General features: G+C 34.6%; 1 protein-coding gene across 1 annotated transcript; it reads left to right on the plus strand.

The window, feature by feature from the left end:
• The first annotated feature begins 10,093 nt into the window (after nt 1–10,093).
• Nucleotides 10,094–11,632, plus strand: LOC112526145 (alkane hydroxylase MAH1-like). Its single transcript, XM_025136541.1, has one exon. The coding sequence runs from the start codon at nt 10,094–10,096 to the stop codon at nt 11,630–11,632; it is 1,539 nt and encodes a 512-aa protein (XP_024992309.1).
• The last annotated feature ends 9,776 nt before the right edge of the window (nt 11,633–21,408 follow it).

The raw sequence follows: 21,408 nt of genomic DNA on the forward strand, positions 1-21,408 counted from the left end.
AATTTCACAGCTTCTATACTAATACTAACAGCCCTAAAACAAATTGCCCTATACTAATACTAACCCTCTTCTAAACAGCCCTATGATTAACAAATGAAACATAAATGACAAACCACAAAGTACCAATTTCACAGCTCCATTATTAGGTTTTGCAATCACACAATAATTAGAAACTTATAAAATAACCCTAAGTCCCTTACCTCACAATTGTCAAGGGCTCAAGAGTCAAGGCCGAGAGCGAGAGGCGAGAGCGATAGTCGCAGTTCTCAGACCGGCAGACGGACGGCAGATGGGCAACGGCAGTCGGCGAGATGGGCTTGACTCTTGAGCGACCGGCGACTGAGGCTGAGTGAGGCAGAGAGAGAGAGCGTCGAGCGAGAGCGAGAGCGAGGGCGGGAGCGAGAGGCGAGAGCGAGCGATAGCGATTGAGGATGAATCATGAAATTCGATGATGGATATGAGGAGCCTGGGCCGGTAACTCGGTAAGTGAAACTGTGAAATGTGGAATGGACTCTAAAKGCTAACGGTAATAAATTTTTTTTGGCCCAAACTGAACCTAGTACATGCATTGGGCTTAAAAAATCTTGATGCCCTCTCCACTTTTGATGCCCTGGGCCGTCGCCCCTTTGGCCTAGGCCCAGGGCCGGCCCTGCTTAGTGAGTTATATTTCTGTTGGTTAAGTATCAGATTTGGGGATGTTTAGACTTTATGTTGAACAGATTTTGTAACGTAACCGGCATGAGACAGGTTAGCGTTAGGTTAATATTACATTTATATTTTGTAAGACTTTCATTGTAACATGGCTTTATTAGCCGGTATTTTTTTGGTTATTCGTTATCATTTAATGAGAATGGCATGACACAACTCATTGTAAAAATTAAAAACCTTTTGGAAGTCTACATATGGTTTGAAATGTGGAGAGAAGCAAATTTTTGCTGATAAGTCGTGGAATATGATTAGATTAACTGACCTCGTACTTACATGTGAACGTGTGCAAACAAGCAATGGGTATACTGACATTCATGTTGGTGATTTGTATCACCAATATCAATTAAATGTAATGAGATTAATTTGTTGACCAATGTAATCTTGATAAATATTGAATAAGTAAGGGTGGTGTGGATTGCACACTTGTTTGAGTTTATTTCGATCTAAAGTATACCGTTATTTAGGGGCGAAGCCCTAAACGACGGGGGTCCGGGGGCAGCGCCCCTTGTAGCGGGGTCCAAGGGGCAGAGCCCCGGGCTGGGGTCGAAAATGCACGAAAATCCGAATTTGTGATTTTGAACCCGGTTTTTGGCCCTGTTTTTTAAACCCGGTTTGGTGGTTCTGAAACTGCCATTTGATAGTTTTCGATTTTTTTTTTTTTCCGTATTGGTCATTTGATTTTCGAGGGTACAGATAGATTCATAACATCGATTCTCTGTTCGAATTGCTGAATTTTATCCGATTGAAGTTTCGATTGTACCATCGAAATATTTCAATTTGAAAGTGAATCACGACTTTCAGTCATCCAAGCAATCGAAACACCCATAATATTATATGTTCTGTTACTAAACGAGGAAGGCTGTGAACTTTCTTGTCTGCTAGAACCCATACAGATTGTGAATCCAACAAGTAAAATTCATGTGTTTGATCAGTTATGGATGGTACTCTCGTCGATCATGTGACTGCTCCCAGACCTTTGGGACAAGGGTTGAGTTAAATTTTACTATAAATGTTGGATCACATGATAATTTTGTGGAATTACTTGGTTGGTGATTAATGATTTGACTTGAAATTTGGCTCCATTTTAGGAACAAAAGCAATGCTACCAACTTTGAACACATGATTGGTTGTTAAAGGAATCAGAATCGGAATCGGAGAGCATTGGAATGGATGGAATGTGGTCAACCCATATGTTTGGCTGGTATGGAATGTAATTGCAATTTAACTTCTTTTGTGATTACAGTGGCTGTTTATTAAACACTTAATTGGTAAAAGCGATGAGAAGGATGGAGAGTCTTACCCTACAAGTGAAGATGATGATTTTTATTCAGGTAAGCGCTTACCCAATAAATTGTTGCATTCAATACGTTTTGATGTACTAAAATCTTACACATAAAAAATAATATTAGTGTTGACTCGTATCGATAAACACTTACCGAATAAGAATTTGAGTAATAAATTTGTATATATTTTTGGAATTGGAAAGCAAAAAATGGCAATTGTCCAATTTACCCTTCATTTAATTCCTTTTTGATTTTCTATGATTTTTACTAGGTAAGCGCTTACCTAATAAATTGTTGCATTCGATACGTTTGATGTACTAAAATCTTATGCATAAAAAATAATAATAGTGTTGACTCGTATCGGTAAACACTTATCGAATAAGCATTTGAATAAACAATCCCTTAATTTGTATATATCTTTGGAATTGGAAAGCAAATAATGGCAATCGTCCAATTTACCCTTCATTTAATTCCTTTTTGATTTTCTTGAGTTCCTTGGGGGACAAATATATGAAAATGGATAATGATAATGATAATGATAATGATAATGATAATAACAACATTAATAGTAACAAAATAGTAATACTGATAATGATATGAAAATGAATAATAATAATGATAATGATAATGATATAAAAAATGGATAATGATAATGAAAATGAATAATGATAATGATAATGACAACATTAATGGTAACAATAACAAGAGAGTAATAATGATGTTGAAGATAATAAATAATAATATTAAAAATTAAAAATTAAATAATGATAATAAAGTATAATTTTTTCAAATATGAATTCAATGATGGACTTGGTCATTCCAACATGTAGATTATGAATAAGACCACAAGTCGAATGACATTGAGCTCTAAAACAGAAATCTAAAAATAATGGAGACACTACTAGAAAATAAAGTATCAACAATTAAAAAATCCATCGTTGAAAGATTCTCTTGCTGATCCGTCGCTGAAAGATTTCTCATTGATCTGTTGCTGAATTCCGTCGCTTATAGCATTACCTACGAGCTTTTGATCGACGGAAGACTCCTTTAGCAACGGATCAACAAAAGGAAGTTCGCTGATACTCTTCATTTTTGTAAGGAGAAACTAGGAGTTTAAAGCTGCAAAAGTTCGATGGGTTACACTTTGATAAGCCATTTTTTAAGTTTTAATATTTTTGTTTTGTTTGATTTTTTATATGTTAGTTTGATATTGTATCTTCTTACTATTTTTTATGATTAACTTGTTTAATTTGTAACTTTGATGGCGTTGATGTTGATGTAGAGTCTATCGCCACCTTCAATTCGCCGTAACCCTTTCGTAAGTGGGTATCCACGTCACAAATCAAATATTACAAAATCAGTAGATTACAGTCATATCAGGAACAAAATAAGAAAAAATTGTTACAACAACTGAGAAAAAAATCTTTGCTACATTAAATAGGAACTAAATAAAACTTAGTTACATTTTGACACATACAACACATGGAAGTACATTTACGTGATGCATTTGTACAAAGATTAGGTTCGGCCTCATAGGTTTATAGGTTTGTGTTTCACCTATGATTACCAACAATTATCAAAGGGGTGTTTCAGTTATGTCCAGATTAATTCTGATAAGTTACGACTGTCAGACAAGAACTCTAATAAACCTAGTAACAACAATTGTTTGAATGCATAGAATCGAACCCAAATAACTAGGATTGGCGCTTAACTCTTGACGTCTTAAAATGAGCTTTCAAATATAACTTCTAGAAACACAAGGGAGAGAGAAATCTTTTGTTATCGTACTCACGTTACCTCTTGCTTCTCAATATCAGTCGTCTATTTTCTCTTTTTGTTTGATTGTTGCATTTATCACACTTACAACTAAAAAGTACTACAAAATATTAATCGGTTACAGATAATTAATTATAATAACTAAGAAATACTACAAAATATTAATTGTATTTCTCCAGGAACAATTATATTGATATTTTTTTTTCAATTTACTGTAAAAATTTTCATTCATTATATTTCACGGATACAGATCATTTTATTACAAAAGACATTCACATTTTTAGTATTTTATATTCCTCTACCATGGAACGTCTGACTCTATACCATGCACTACCAAACAAGTCCACATTTCCGGCGGCCTAAAAATGTGGCGCCCGTTTTTCGGTGGAACATGACTGCCAGAAATTTTCCCCCGATTTATTTAAAAAATCATGATTAAATTAAGAAAATATTTAAGTTTTTTTAAAAAAAAATTGAATTAAATTACCGATGAATATTTCCCCTCGAAATCTGCCGGTAAATTTATCCGCCGGAAAATGATTTTATTTTTAAAATAATTATTTTTTTTAAATTTATAAAATTATTAATTTTAAAATATTTTTCCAGTAAATATTTAAAACATGTAAATCTGTAAATAATAAAAAAAGCTAAAAAGATGAATTGCCGCTAAATATCATACATTAAATTAAACAGCAATTATTCCAACCAATTTAAAGTAGAACACATTTGTTTCAAATAAAAACCAAATTGTTCCAAACAACTAGACGGTATTCAATACATTAGCGGGGGGAAATGCTGAGATTGACTGAGTTGTCTGACCAAAACATCAATATCTTCAAGTTGTTTATCTTGTCGCTCGTCCTTCTCCCGCCGTTGTTTGTCCTCCACCCAATGTCGCTCCTCCTCCGCCCGCCATCGCTCCTCCACCGCCTGTTGTAGCTCATCCTCCTCCGTCCGTCGACGCTGATTTTCTTCCTGTAAATCTTTAAGCTCGGTCTTTAAGGCTTCAATTTCCTATAAAATAAAGAAATTATTATAATATTTAATATGAATTATAAATTAAATCGATAAACATCATCAAGGGAAAAGAGACACATACCTGACTCTCTAAAGACGATGGACCACTTTGTGTGTAGTTCCCGGTCAAAACCCAGTTGGGATCCTGGTTGTACCCAAACCCAAATAAACAACATTTCTTGCTTCCTCCAACCACCTACTCCCACAACTGTGTATCAACTAAGGGATATGTGGAGGAATCATTGTCGTATATTTAGGTGAGACCCGTTGAATAGTCATCCTATATACGGTTTAAAAAAAATTACGAGTAAATTTTGTAACTTTTTTTTAAACCTTAGAATAATTTATTATTTTAAATTACCGGCAGCCATTGTATCCGCCAGAAATATAAAATAATAAATTTTAATTTTTAATTATTTTCTGACGAAAGTTAATCTTAAAAAAATAATCGAAAATCCGCCGGTAAATTATTGCAATTAGAGTTAATAATTTTTAAAAAAAAATATTTTGGAAAATCCGCCAGAAATATTGTCGGAATAATTTTACCGGCAGAAGTCAATGAAAGTTGACTTTTTTTTGTTGTCTGCCGTTAATTTTCTGGCGGATCTTTTCCGCTGGAAATACCCAGTTTTCTAGCAGTGATATGGTGTATAGAAGATGAAATGTTTTTAAATGTGACATCTAGCTACCCTGAAAATAAAGCGATAGTTTTCTCGATAATAAAAATGAAAGTTAATTAGTTCTCTTAGACTCCGTTTGGTTTGTAGAATTGAATTAGATTTAGAAGGATTTGGATAATATATTTCATTCTAATCTCATATTTGGTTTGAAAGATTTACTGGATTTTATTGAAATCTTATAAACATAAGATTTTGAAATTTTAGGAGATTGGTATTTCACAGGATTTGTATGTAATAATGTTTTAAAATATGTAAAAGCATTTGTTTTGTTATAATCAATTAATAAAAAAGTGATTTAATTGTTTACATAGTTATTTATAAAAAATGAAATTTAATCTCATTCCAAATTCTACCAACCAAACACACGGGAGAATCCTTCCAAATTTAGATCCCTCAAATTCCAAATACTTCAATAATATGCAAATCCCTCAAAACCATTTCATCAAAACAAACACCCCCTCAAAAATCCTCGGTACGAAAATGACTTTTGCTTGGACAATTTATAATGATCGTATAGAAAGTCAAACTCGTTTCTCTATCAATTATGTTGGGAGTTTTTATCCCATTAAATTTGTAACTGCATTCGAAGATGGATCATGCATGAAAGATCGTCTTGAAAGGTCGATAAAGAATAGCCAGGACTATAGACGAGTAATAGTATAGACAACACTATAGATGAGCAACAATATAGGGAGCACTCAGTACGCTCATTGAAACCGACTCCATCCACTTGCTTATCGTAGAGATTGTAAGTACACAGTGCCCATAAAATTATTTTTCATATTTTCTTTTAATTTGTAAACTAAAAAGTAATGTGTTAACTTACCAGTTATCATTTAAGTTTCGTATTTTTCAAAACGATAGATAAGATACCACACTTCATTTTGTGTTTTTATTTAAAAACTTGATCACTTGAGCAATAATCGGTTAACCTGGTTTTCTAATAAGCATTTTTTAAAATAAAATAAGTTTTTGTTACACGAAAAATCATGTGAAAAGGAAAGTTATGGTTAAGAAAATACCTAAACCCTTAATCACTTTTAATCTCAAGTCTATTCATGAATTACGCTTTAGAAGTGAATTGATCTGGTTCATCTCGATGCACCTCATTAGTGTTGACGTTCAATTAGGATTGATCCAAAAACTAAAGATCTTTTCTTATGTTTATCACCATGACTTCTTTTCTCATCGGAACCCAACCCTATACATACATAGTGGTGGATTTAAATAAATGCATTTTTTTTAAATCAGATATGTGGACGACCTTTGACGCTAGCTAGCTCGGAGATCGGAGTCGCACACACACCACCAGATCCGCTCACGCATACATACATTTTGGTTCCATTTTGTATTTTGGTTCGATTTGTGTTTTAGGGATAAATGCTAGAATTTGGTACGACTGGTTCCATTTTAGTCGATTTCTGGTACGATTTGCAGTCTATAGTTAGTGATTTCAACAAATTGTTTTGGGTAGTAAATTTTGTTCACGTATTTCAAACTTCCAATTATGGTCTCACACTCAAGCTGATATATAGTTCTCAGGTGTAAAAACACTACTTTCATCGATGCTTTCCACAATAAGCTCTGTCAAGATGTGATGCACTTTTTATCATATATATATATATATATATATATATATATGTCATGCACTTCCATCGACAATCGAGTCATGCGAGCAACTATTCCGTACCAACACATGCAGGTTACTCGAGCAACTATTCCGAACTAATTGAAGAGCCTTAGATTAATCTAAACAAGTTCTAACACAATTTCACCACATTTTCAGAATTTCTAACGAGACCCATCCATAAGGTTTAATGCATGTAGCCACGAGGACCATCACTTTTTTCTAGGACCAGAAGAATCTGGCTGTAAAATTAGTAAACATTGGGTGTGGTACTATCTTCCTCATCTAGATATTATTGAGTGCACATGCATGGAAATGTTTCTAATGCTTGTATCTCTCCCATTTTTTTATTAACCTGGATATCCAACCCGTTATGCGAACTGACTAATCCCAGGGCGACCATCTGCTTTGCAGATAGCCCGGAGTTACCGCATTTAAACCTCCGTGGCCACAAGTGGATTTTTATTCCTCCTTGGATTTGAACCTCGGACCTCCAGGTACTTTTGGCCTTTGGAGCCAAACTCAAACATCTCTCCTTTTTTTGTTCTTAAATCTTTCTAAAATGATTAAAAGGAGAAAGAAGATAGACCCGTAAAGAAAGTAAATAATTTCTAAGCAATACCCATTATTCCAAGATAATTATTGCTCGGAACCATCTATTGGATCCAAAAAAAGTGAATGGGTTGGCTTCAGTCATTGTTACATTAAGGGCCGTTTACCGAACACTGGTCTGGGTAAGCATTTACCAAGTGAGATTACCTTACCGGATAAATATGGTAAGGACTAAGAATCTTACCCGGTAAGAGCGAGACAAAAACTATGAGTCTTACCCGGTAAGTGAGGGCGACGATTCTTACCATGGTAAGCGCTTACCGGGTGAATTGTTGCATACAATGTCGTTTTGATGGATTAAAATCTTGTCCGGTAAGTAAATAATAATGTTAAATTTTACCGATAAACACTTATTGGGTAAGTGTTTGGTAAACGATCTCTTAAAGTGTTTAAAGTTTATTAAAGCTTTTAGCATGTGGATTTTAAGTTATATTTAATCTTATTTATGTTGAAAATGCTATCAGATCATATACATCATACGATCTAAGTTACATTTGATCTTAGGTTTTAGATAGTTGTGTTTCCACTTGTTAAGCAAATATTAAGGTTTAATGGCGGGGACCTCATGGCCCCGTGGTCCACATTTTGTGAACCCTACTTGCTATACCTCATAAGCAAATATCGGAAAAGACAACCTGTCCTCCCCTGGAATCGAACCCGGGTGGGCACGCCCAAGGCAAGGCATTTACGGAAGGAGGAGGCCACTAGGCCAAGGCCTAATGGTTTGTTAAGCAAATATTAGGCCTCATTTAATTTGGAAATATTCATTTTATGACCACTATGTTGGCGAAATTTTGAAAAACATATCTTAGGGTTTTAAACCGTATTGCGACGTTTCCGCAGCTTAAAGAGGAGAAATGCAGCGGGTTAGATCCGAGCACCATTTCTCCCGACGACTCAGAGTTGTGGGGCGTAGTATCGGATGCTAGTGCAAGGGCCGCATTTACGGATTCAGGACCGGTCAGGATCCCTAGGTTGCTATGACGGGCGCCAGTTGCAGTTGCAGTTGCAGTTGCAGTTGCAGCAGGACCTCGTGTAGTGCTCGCGATGAGAAGATAGGTTTCATATAGTGGTAACATATATCTATCTATATATATAGGAGAGAGAGAGAAGATTTACTTTGCAAACCATGTTATTTGTACAAATTGTACAAACCTTATTCAACCAATCATAATTTTTCATTTTGTTCATTTTTTGAAATTATGAGAGGTTGATTAATCATTTTTATTGTGAAGGGTGTTAATCATGGTTATTATCATCGTCATTATATTAATTTTAGAGAAATAAATGAAACAATTTCATTAAAATTTCATAAGTATCATATAAAATAATTTCATAACCATATATGAAACAACTTTATCAAAACAAAGTATTATATGAAACAATTTCATGAAAAAATTTCATAAGATTAAACAATAAAAATCGACGAATGAGGGTGATTTGCACGATTTGTACAAATATTGTTTTTAATCTTTATCACCTAACTTTATTCTATGTTTGCCAATTGTTGAATAATTTCAGGTAGATGCGTTGAAAGATAAACTGGCGGTCTACAGGCAACAAATGGAGAAAGAATAGAGAAAGAGGGAGGAATTGGAGCGCTCACAGGAGTAGCAAGCAAATTATATAACTCAACAGGCAGAGGAGTTACGTTGGCAAAAGGATTTGACGAAACAGTTCGAAGCTTTCATGGCGCATTACCATGCCATAAACCCTCCCCCTCCTTCCAGTCTAAGGATATTATACATTTGTACTATAGTTTACTGTTCTTCTTTGGGATACTATCTTTTGTAATATAATTTACGATTTTATTGTAAAAATAATTCGTTTTAATTTTACAATTTATTTTAGGCAGGTTTATTATACAGGAAATTAGGTTTTCAAATTATTATTTTTTTAAATTAAATAAATTTCCGACTAATTACCGACGAAATTTCCGTGGGAAAATGTATTTATTTATTATTATTATTTTAATATCCGTCGGTAATCCGTGTGAAAACTAGGGCGTCTGTAATCTGTCGGAATGATAGTTGTCAGTAATTAATCAGCCAGTGATTAAGTCCGTCGGTAAGTCTGTCTAAAATGCTATCTGCTAGTAATCCGTCGGTGATGCTTTTCCCACAGTGCATTTTCCGGACGGCATTAAACCGGCGGATCCCACATGTAGCAATGGTTAGTGACGGTTTTATCCATCGATACTCTTTATTTTGTACTGCGAGGACTCTTAAGAATTATAAAAAGAAACAGATTAATCTCCGCCACTTGGTACGAACCATCATGCATATCACGTTATGGTTGTACCCAGAAATTAAGTTCGTATGGTATTTAAAGGACCAACGACCATGCACTCTATCAAACATAAACTCATCTCTTTCCTACCATCTTCTCCCATGGCTTTCCTTGAATACTCCCTCATTATCTCCTTAATGTTCATTTCCGTATCGTTTTTATTATTTATATCTAGACGACATCAAAACCAAACAACTTTGATCTTTACGAATTGGCCAGTTGTTGGCATGATACCCGGTGTTCTTAGAAACATCCTTCGACTCCATGATTGCGTCACCGAAGGGATGATAGAAAATGGTGGTACACTCATGGTTCGAGGCCCTTGCTTCGCCAACATGGACATGCTCCTTACGGCCGATCCTGCAGATATGCACCACATTCTAAGCAAAAACTTCAGCAATTATCCTAAAGGTGACAAGTTCCTTAAGATTTTTGCTATCCTGGGAGATGGAATCCTCAATTCTGACGGCAAGTTATGGGAGATCCAGCGAAAGATCGCCATGTCTGTACTCAAGCATGCAGGATTTCAGAGTTTGTTGGAAACGACTACCTGGAACAAAGTGGAAAACGGGCTTCTACCCATACTTGAATCCATCTGTGAACATGGCACTGAGGTGGATTTGCAAGAWATATTTCAAAGGTTCTCTTTTGATACCATATGCAAGGTATTCTTTGATAACGACCTCGAAAGCTTGTCTCTTGATTTTCCTAACATCCCGTGCCTCGAGGCCTTGACAGATGCTGAAGAAGCTATCTTCCATAGGCATTTTACGCCTYCATACCTTTGGARATTGCTACAACTTCTAAGAGTAGGGAAAGAGAAGAAGTTGATTGATGCATGGAAAACTCTTGATCAATTCATATATAAATGCTTAGCTCAAAACCAAAATGCGTACAACAACATCAACTCTTCTCACCAAGAGGGAAAGTTCATATTTTACACGGCTCTCATGAGAGAGCTTGAAATTCATGAGATTGRCACTTGTTKKGWTCGAACAAARTTCTTAAGAGACACTTTATTTAATATGTTGGGTGCAGGAAAAGAGACCACGAGCAGYGCTCTSTGTTGGTTCTTTTATATGCTTGCGGAAAACCCAAGCGTGGAAGATAAGATTCTGGAAGAGATTCACAAACATTTGGAGGTAAAAGTGGGTGAGAGATGGAAAGCAGAAGAGTTAAATGACATGGTTTACCTTCAAGGAGCATTATGTGAATCTTTAAGGCTTTTTCCTCCTGTTCCATTTAACCACAAATCTCCATTACAACCAGACATCCTTCCAAGTGGCCACMAAGTGGATCAAAACACCAGAATCATTCTTTGTATGTATTCCATGGGAAGGATGAAATCAGTATGGGGTGAGGACTGTATGGAGTTTAAGCCCGAAAGGTGGATTACGAAGAGTGGAGGAATCAAACATGAGGCAACTTACAAATTCGCAACATTTAATGCTGGTCCAAGAACATGTGTGGGTAAGAACATGGCTTTATCTCAGATGAAGATCGTGGCTACTGCGCTCATTTACCATTATCATATTGAGGTGGTGGAAGGTCATCGCGTACTTCCAGCCGCTTCTATGGTGCTTCAGATGAAGCATGGTCTCAAGGTGAGATTAATTAAAAGAAGTCAAAACATGAACTAAGATTTGAGTTTCGGTGTTTTAAGATTAATGTGATGAAATCATTTAAAAATACACCAAAAATAAGGAAAAACTAAAAATATGAAATATAGTCTTTCATTAAATTTGAGGTTTAGCTTTGCTTTATATATTATTATCAATAAAAAAATAAAATCTTTTATTGAATTAAGATATTAATGTTAAAAGAAAAATCTTGAAATAGTTAAAATTTAACGTAATTATCAATCATGTATAAATACTTATTGTCAACGGAGTTTAAATTCGACTTTTTCTTTTTTTATCATATCTTGTAATCACAAAATATCAAAACTTATGTAAAATCCAAAATTTTAAATATATAAATAATATTACACGAACCTTTACATGTTTTTTCTATCAAGAGGATTATCAACCAAAGGTATGTATCCAGCAGTAGATCCTTTACATTTCAACGTCAACTATGCTACAACCCCGGATCGTTGATTATTAAATTCATTTGAAGTGTTAAAATATTTATGCAATTAACTAAAGGAACTAATTGTAGAAATCTTAAATAAAAAAATAATAATGAAAGGAAAGGCAAAAAGGGAAAATAAAATAAAATTGGTTTTTTATTTTACTGGACCAAAAATATAAATTATCACGTCAAAAAGGGTCTGGTTGTAAATAATGTCAGAAAGTTTAGGGGGCCAAACGTCATCCTTTTCAAATATTAGGGGCCTGTCTTGCCAATAGTACATGCTTGTTCGTAGAAAACGACCCCACAACCTAAAACTCGCGATTTGGCCGATTTCTTCAACTGTCTTAGGATCGTTTTCATTTAAATAACTAGTAAAATCTTTGAGTTTTGAGAGAGAAATCTGATTTTGAAGTTTGGAAGAAAAAATCTTGGGTTTTCACCGATTTCGAGTAAGATTCTTAACCAAATCTCTTAATTTTTATGTCCATGGCTTCGTTTTTAAGTAACTAATCAAACCCCAGTAGCTTCATGTCTCATATTCGGGTTTATATGGTTCGATTTTATGTTTTCTAAGTTGTGAAGTTTTATTTTTAAAAAACTACCTTTAAATCAATTTTTGGAACTCATTTCTTGATGAAAATTCGTGTTATTTATGTCAAAGTGTTGATAAAAATATTACTAAGGGTTTGGTGCAAAAAGAAAGAAGAAAAAAGATCAAAAAACGAGTCATCTCAAGCTTAAAAAGTTTGAAAATGTGCAACAATGGCTGCTGTTTTCGTGGGTTGCAATAGGGTTCGGGTCGGGTCGGGCCGGGCAGGTCAAGTATCTGATCCGCGTACATTTACCCATTAAAAACAAAGAGGATCGAACGATGGTGCTGAGAATAAGATTCAAACTTGTGACCTCAAATTACCAACACCAATACCTTAACCAACTAAGCTAACACGTTATTTGTATTTTATAGCACGACATAATCTTCTTATTCTATTACAAGACATTTACAAGTTTTAGTAAATATCATTATAACCCTTGGAGTTCCAAAAATATAATTTTCTCCATATGATTTTCTAAAACTTTCATCAAATTTTATTTGGATTTTGTAAAATGCTAATAAGTACCTAATCTAGATTATTTATCTTGTTTGATCACCAAAATGACCCTATACTTAAGAAATTGGTTTTTAGCAATACCTCATGTATTTGCTTTCTAAAATTTACCGAAATAACCATATGTCTTGAAAAATGATATATAAACTTTATATTTGGAAAACTTTATAGTATTATCTTTATAAAATTAACAAAATATCCCTATATTTGGAAATCCTAGGGATGGGTGATTGGAAAAGGAAGAACCATAAGACTCGAGAATGCCAGTGACAATATGACCTTTACCCAATGGGATAGTTTACGATATCTTGAATTTATTTAGAAGGGTTTTTGAAACATTTATTCATATTATTTGGGTATTTTGATTGTTATATGCATTATGGGACATGTATGATTTGTGCATGAAAATCATGAACGTACTGAGCTTTTTAAAGCTGATTATTAGCATGCATCTTAGGAGTACGAGGTATAAAGGTGGACAAGAGCAAAGGTATGGCTTAGTGAGTTATATTTCTATTGGTTAAGTATCAGATTTGGGGATGTTTCAACTTTATGTTTGAACAAATTTTGTAACGTAACCAGCACGAGACAGGTTAGCATTGGGTTAATATTGCATTTATATTTTGTAAAACTTCTGTTGTAACATGGCTTTATTAGCCCCTTTTTTTTTTGCTTATTCGTTATTATTTAATGAGAATGACATGACACAACTTATTGTAAAAATTAAAAATCTTGTGGAAGTCTACATATGCTTTAAACCTGCTCCAATGCTGGAAAGTAGTAAATAACACTACCAAAAAGGACACTTTTTCCGGCAGAAATATCCGCCGAAAATCCGCTGGAAACAGTGATTTCAGGCGGATATTGCCGCCAGAAAAAGTGGCGCCGGTAATTGTTTTTTCGACGGAAAAACCAGAGGATTTTACCATTTTCCGGCGGAATCCGTCCGCCGTAAATTCCTCACCGGTTTTTTTTTTTATTTATAAAATCTTGATTAAATTAACAAAATAGTTAAGTATTTTTTTAAAAAATTTTTAATTTACCGGCGGAATATTCCGCCGGAAAAGTATCTCGCCGGAAAAATTATAATCTTTTCCAAAAGAATATATATTTAATTTTAAAAAAATACCGGCGGACATTTCCGCCGGAATATATATATATATATATATATATATATTAATTCTAAATTTATTTTTAAAAAATATTTTTATATTAAAAACATTACCGGCGGATAACTCCGCCGGAAAAAATATATAAATATTTATTTTAAATTTATTTTAAAATTATTATTTAAAACCTGTATTTAAAAACTGTAAGTCTGTACAATATTAAAAATGAAACTAAAAATGCGAAATAGAATTAAATATTATACATTAAAGTGAAACTACAATTATTCCAACCAAACAAAAATTAATTCTTATAAACAAAACTAAATTGTTTCAAACCAAAAGACAATATTCAATATGGTGGTGGCGGGGGGAAATGTTGAGATTGACTGAGCTGTCTAACCAAAGCAGACATATCTTGAAGTTGTTTATCCTGTTGCTCCTCCCTCTATCGTCGTCGCTCCGCCTCCGCCCGCTGTCGCTCCTCCTCTGCCAAACATCGCTCCTCCGTCGCCTGCCATCGCTCCTCCTCCGCCAAACGCCGCTCCTCCGCCGCCGCCTGCCATCGCTCCTCCTCCGCCAAACGCTGCTCCTCCGCCGCTGCCTGCCATCGCTCCTCCTCCGCCATCCGTTGGCGCTGACTTTGTTCCTGTAAGTCTCTATGTTGGGTCTTTAAGGTTGAATTTGCTATAAAATAAATAAAACGTTATAATATTTAATATGAATTATAAACTAAGTCGATAAACATCATCAAAGGAAAAGAGACACATATGTGCTTATCTGAATACGATGAACCACCTTCCGTGTAGTTCCTGGTCAAGACACAATTGGGATCTTAGTTGTACCCAAACCCAAATAAACGGCATTTCTTGCTTCCCCCAACCGCTTGCTCCTACAACTATTTATCAACTAAGGGATATGTGGAGGGATCATTGTCGTATCTCTGGCTGAGACCAGTTGAATACTCATCCTATATATAGTTTAGAAAATATTACAAGTCAATTTTGACAACATAACGGCTGTAAATGGGACGTTTCCAAAACAATCCTAACGTTTGCCCAACAAATGACAACCCAAACTAAATAATGATATATACTTAAAATCTAACTTAAACAACCATAATGTTTGCCCAACAAATGACAACCCAAACTAAATAATGATATATATATATATATATATATATATATATATACACGTAATTTCTAACTTAACAAATTATAATATTTGCCTAGCAAATGGCAACCCAATTATAATAGATAGATATACTTACCATGACTTGGCTACACTTAGAGGTCACGTACCCCCCGAATTTGTAGATGCGGCATCTCCACTCGACCTCTTCTTGTGCGTGTAATCAAACAATTCCACAACGGTCGGGGACACGCCATCTTTTGCTCATGTCTACAAAGGTCAAATAATACAAGCATGTGTTAATTATAACATATTAAAAATCAAACTACTAAATTAATTGACCTTAGGTTCTACCAGACGACCACCATGCTCCGAAAATGGTATCGATCCACCGGTGTGTAACGCAACTTGGCTATCACGGTTTTCACGCGCCACACCGGAAACAGCCTTCCAATTATCACTGTTCCAACGATCGACCATCTGGACCCACACATCTGAAGATATCCAGCTGGGGGGGAAATTCTTCAACACACTCATATCTCGGTTGGGGTCCGTTTCATCGTACTGAGGATACCCATTCATCCTTGCTTTTTCCCCAGCTTTCTTCCTCACGGCATTCATGTTATCATTATACGGCTTGGCCGACTTTCTCTCCCATATCTCCAAGATCTGGTCGTCCAAAGCCGGATCCCAAGTATAATAGCCCTGTACGTAAAAGTTTAGGCGATTACTAGGTTCAATACATAAATTATAATAAGTTGAATATATAACACAAACCTGAAACCGCTCCCACATTCGGCGTCTGACGTCCTTTGGGATTTTTTCCCAACGGGTCCATGGGCCGTCAAGCAGCTCCCGGTTGATCTTGGTGATCCCCCGGATCACTTTGGTGTCATTGAAACTATATAATGACGAATTGAATTAGCATCAATACAAACAATATATTTTTATCAATTAAAAGATGTAAATGTATTTACTCTTTGTCGCAGATGCCAATAACTGTTCGCTGTTGTGGAAGCGGCTCCGGAGCAGCACTACCACGACCAGACTCAATCTCCTTCGGGTGTGCCGAAGCAGTACTAGAACCTTTACCCGTACCGTGGGTAGGTGTACTGCCACTAGCTCGACCGGTAATTCGAGTACGCGGCATAATCGATTTTCTACAAAGCAACGTTAGAAAACATACAACAATAATTCAAATATACAGTAAATATTCCACACAATTGAAAATGTCTAACAATGGTTTACTAATTAAGATTTAAAAATGAAAATAATAAAATTTTAAAACAACAACACAAAGTTTACTGGCGGATTACCGGCGGAAATTTCCGCCGGAAACTATAATTAATTAATTTTTTTTAATTTATTTCTAGAAATTTAAAAATTTTGAATTACCGGCGGAAAATTCCACCGGGAATTTTTAAAAATTTTAAAAACTTTGAAATTCAACCGGTAGCGCTTTTTTTTTTTGAAATTTTCAATAAATTTTTTTTAATTATTATTATTATTATTATGAAATTTAATATTATATTATTATTACCACTAAAATTATTACTATTATTATTATTATTATTATTATTATTATTATTATTATTATTATTATTATTATTATTATTATATATTTCATGAATGAAAATATTTTTTTAATATTATTGTTATTAATGGATCGTAAAACGCAATACGATCCATTAAGGCCTAATACGGTCCATTAAAGCAAATACGGTACGTTAAACCCAATACGGTTCATTAAAGCAAATACGGTCCATTAATGTCCAATACGGTTTATTAAGGCCCAATACGGTCCATTAATGTCCAATACGATCCATTATGGCCCATTACGGTCCATTAAAGCAAATACGGTCCAATAATGTCCAAAACGATCCATTAAGGCCCAATACGTTCCATTAATTTCCGATACGGTCCGTTAAAGCCCAATACGGTTCATGAAGGCCCAATACGATCCATTAAAAGCCAATACGATCCATTAATGTTCAATACGATCCATTAAGGCCCAATACGCTCCATTAATGTCCAATCGGCCTATCAAAACCCAATACGGTCCATTAATGTGCAATACGATCCATTATGGCCCAATACGNATACGGTCCATTAATGTGCAATACGATCCATTATGGCCCAATACGGTCCATTAATGTCCAATACGGTCCATTAATGTGCAATACGATCCATTATGACCCAATACGGTCCATTAATGTCCAATACGCCCAATACTTCCATTAAAGCCCATATGGCCCATTAATACCCAATAAGGTCGATTAAAGCCCAATACGATCCATTAAAGTCCAATACGGTTCATGAAAGCCCAATACGGTTCATGAAAGCCCAATACGGTTCATTAGAGCCCAATACGATTCCACCAAAGCCCAATACGATTCCATCAAAGCCCAATACGGTTCACTAAAAACCCAATACGGTCCATTAAATCCCAATACGGTTCATTAAAGCCCAATACGGTTCATTAAAGCCCAATACGGTAAATTGTTAATTCTTTTTTTTTAAATTATCTAATTTTCCGCCGTAAATCCGCCGTAAAATGGTTTATTCTTTTTTTTTTTTAAATTATTTAATTTTCCGCCGGAAATGGTAATTTTTTTAGAAAAATTATTTAATTATCCGCCGGAAATCCGCCGGAAAATTGTTTATTCTTTTTTTTAGAAAAATTATTTAATATCCGCCGGAAATCCGCCAGGAATGGTAAATGGTTTTAGAAAAATTATTTATTTTTCCGCCAGAAATCCGCCGGAAAATGGTTTATTTCTTTTTTAAATAATTTTTTTAATTTTCCGCCGGAAAATCCACCGGCAATATTAAAGTTTTTTAAAAAAATTATTTATTTGTCCGCCGAAAATCCGCCGGAAAAATGTTTATTCCTTTTTTTTTTAATTATTTAATTTTCCGCCGGAAATATTAAATTTTTTAAAAAATTATTTATTTTTCCGCCGGAAATCCGCCGGAAAATTGTTTACTCTTTTTTTAGAAAAAAATTAAAAAATCCGACGGAAATGTTAAATTTTTTAATTTTTTTTTATTTTTCCGCCGGAAAAATGTTTACTCTTTTTTTAAGAAAAAAAATTAAAAAATCCGCCGGAAATGTTAAATTTTAAAAAAAGAATTATTTATTTTTCCGCCGGAAATCCGCCGGAAAATTGTTTTAGAAAAAAATTAAAAAATCCGCCGGAACCGTCGGAAAATTGTTTACTCTTTTTTTTAGAAAAAAATTAAAAAATCCGCCGGAAATCCGCCAGAAATGTTAAATTTTTTAAAAAAATTATTTATTTTTCCGCCGGAAATTCGCTGGAAAAATGTTTACTCTTTTTTTAAGAAAAAAATAAAAAATCCGCCGGAAATATTAAATTTTTTTAAAAAATTATTTATTTTTCCGCCGGAAATCCGCCGGTAAAATGTTGTAATTTCAAGATTAAACTGAGTAATTACGTAATCCGCCGGAAATTGTTGAAAGTCAATAAAATGTTGTCTTTTTTAGCGTCCGCCGGAACGCCGCCGGAAATCCGCCGGAAAATTATCGGCGGATCAAATCCGCCGGAAACTGCGGCGGAAATGCTCGGTTTTCTAGTAGTGTTTGGATAATATATTTCATTCTAATCTCATATTTGGTTTGAAAGATTTACTTGATTTTATTGAAATCTTATAAACATAAGATTTTGAAATTTTACGAGATTGGTATTTCACAGGATTTGTATGTAATAATGTTTTAAAATATGTAAAAGCATTTGTTTTCTTATAATCAATTAATAAAAAAGTGATTTAATTGTTTACATAGTTATTTATAAAAAATGAAATTTAATCTCATTYCAAATTCTAYCAACCAAACATACAGGAGAATCCTTCCAAATTAAAATCCCTCAAATTCCAATTACTTCAATAATATGCAAATCCCTCAAAAACCATTTCATCAAACCAAACACCCCCTCAAAAATCCTATGTACGAAAATGACTTTTGCTCGGACAATTTATAATGATCGTATAGAAAGTCAAACTCGTTTCTCTATCAATTCTGTTGGGAGTTTTTATCCCATTAAATTTGTAACTGCATTCGGAGATGGATCATGCATGAAAGATCRTCTTGAAAGGTCGATAAAGAATAGCCARGACTATAGACGAGTAATAGAATAGACAGCACCATAGATGAGTAACAATATAGGGAGCACTCAGTACACTCATTGAAACCGACTCCATCCACTTGCTTATCGTAGAGACTATAAGTATATGTAGTGCCCATAAAATTGTTTTTCATATTTTCTTTTAATTAGTAAACTAAAAAGTAATATGTTAACTTATTAGTTATCATTTAAGTTTCGTACTTTTCAAAATCATAGATAAGATACCACACTTGATTTTTTGGTTTTATTTAAAAACTTGATCGCTTGAGTAATAATCGGTTAACCTAGTTTTCTAATAAGATATATACGAAAAATCCTGTGGGAAGGAAAATTATGGTTAAGAAGATACCTGAACTCTTAATCACTTTTAATCTCATGTCCACCCATGAATTACGCATTAGAATTGAATTGATCTGGTGCATCCCGGTGCACCTCATTAGTGTTGACATTCAATTATGATTGATCCAAAAGCTAAAGATTCTTATGTTTATCACCATAACTTCTTTTCTCACTGGAACCCAACCCTATACATACATAAGGGTGGATTTAAATAAATGCATTTTTGTTAAATCAGATATGTGGACGACCTTTGATGCTAGCTAGCTCGGAGATCAGAGTCGCACACACACCACCAGATCCGTTCACGCATACATACATTTTGGTTCCAATTTTGTGCGATTTGTGTTTTAGGGATAAATGCTAGAATTTGGTAGGATTGGTCCCATTTTGTTCGATTTTGGTACGATTGGTTCCATTTTGGTCGATTTTTGGTATGATTTGYAGTCTATAGTTAGTGATTTCGATAAATTATTTTGSGTTGTAAATTTTATTCACRTAYTTCAAACTTCCAATTTCACCACWTTTTCAGAATTTCTAACGAGACCCATCCATAAGGTTTAATGCATGTAGCCACGAGGACCATCACTTTTTTCTAGGACCAGAAGAATCTCGCTGTAAAATTAGTAAACATTGGGTGTGGTACTATCTTCCTCATCTAGATATTATTGAGTGCAAATGCATGGAAATGTTTCTAATGCTTGTATCTCTCCTTTTTTTTTATTAACCTGGATATCCAACTCGATATACGAACTGACTAATCCCAGGGCGACCATCTGTTTTGCAGATAGCCCGGAGTCACCGCATTTGAACCTCCGTGGCCACAAGTGGATTTTTATTCCTCCTTGGATTTGAACCTCGGACCTCCAGGTACTTTTGGCCTTTGGAGCCAAACTCAAACATCTCTCCTTTTTTTGTTCTTAAATCTTTCTAAAATGATTAAAAGGAGAAAGAAGATAGACCCGTAAAGAAAGTAAATAATTTCTAAGCAATACCCATTATTCCAAGATAATTATTGCTCGGAACCATCTATTGGATCCAAAAAAAGTGAATGGGTTGGCTTCGGTCATTGTTACATTAATTAAGGACTGTTTACCGAACACTTACCTGGGTAAGCATTTATCAAGTGACATTATCTTACCGGATAAATATGGTAAGGACTAAGAATCTTACCTGGTAAGAGCGAGACAAAGACCATGAGTCTTACCCTTGTAAGTGAGGGCGATGACTCTTACCATGGTAAGCGTTTACCGGGTGAATTGTTGCATACAATGTCGTTTTGATGGATTAAAATCTTGTCCGGTAAGTAAATAATAGTATTAAATTTTACCCGTAAAACACTTATCGGCTAAGTGTTTAGTAAACGATCCCTTAAAGCGTTTAAAGTTTATCAAAGCTTTTAGCATGTGGATTTTAAGGTATACTTAATCTTATTTATGTTGAAAATGCTATCAGATCATATACATCATACGATCTAAGTTACATTTGATCTTAGGTTTTAGATAGTTGTGTTTCCACT

The sequence above is a fragment of the Cynara cardunculus genome (genome assembly GCF_001531365.2).
Source record: "Cynara cardunculus var. scolymus isolate 2C chromosome LG 13, CcrdV1, whole genome shotgun sequence".
Classification (NCBI taxonomy): domain Eukaryota; kingdom Viridiplantae; phylum Streptophyta; class Magnoliopsida; order Asterales; family Asteraceae; genus Cynara; species Cynara cardunculus.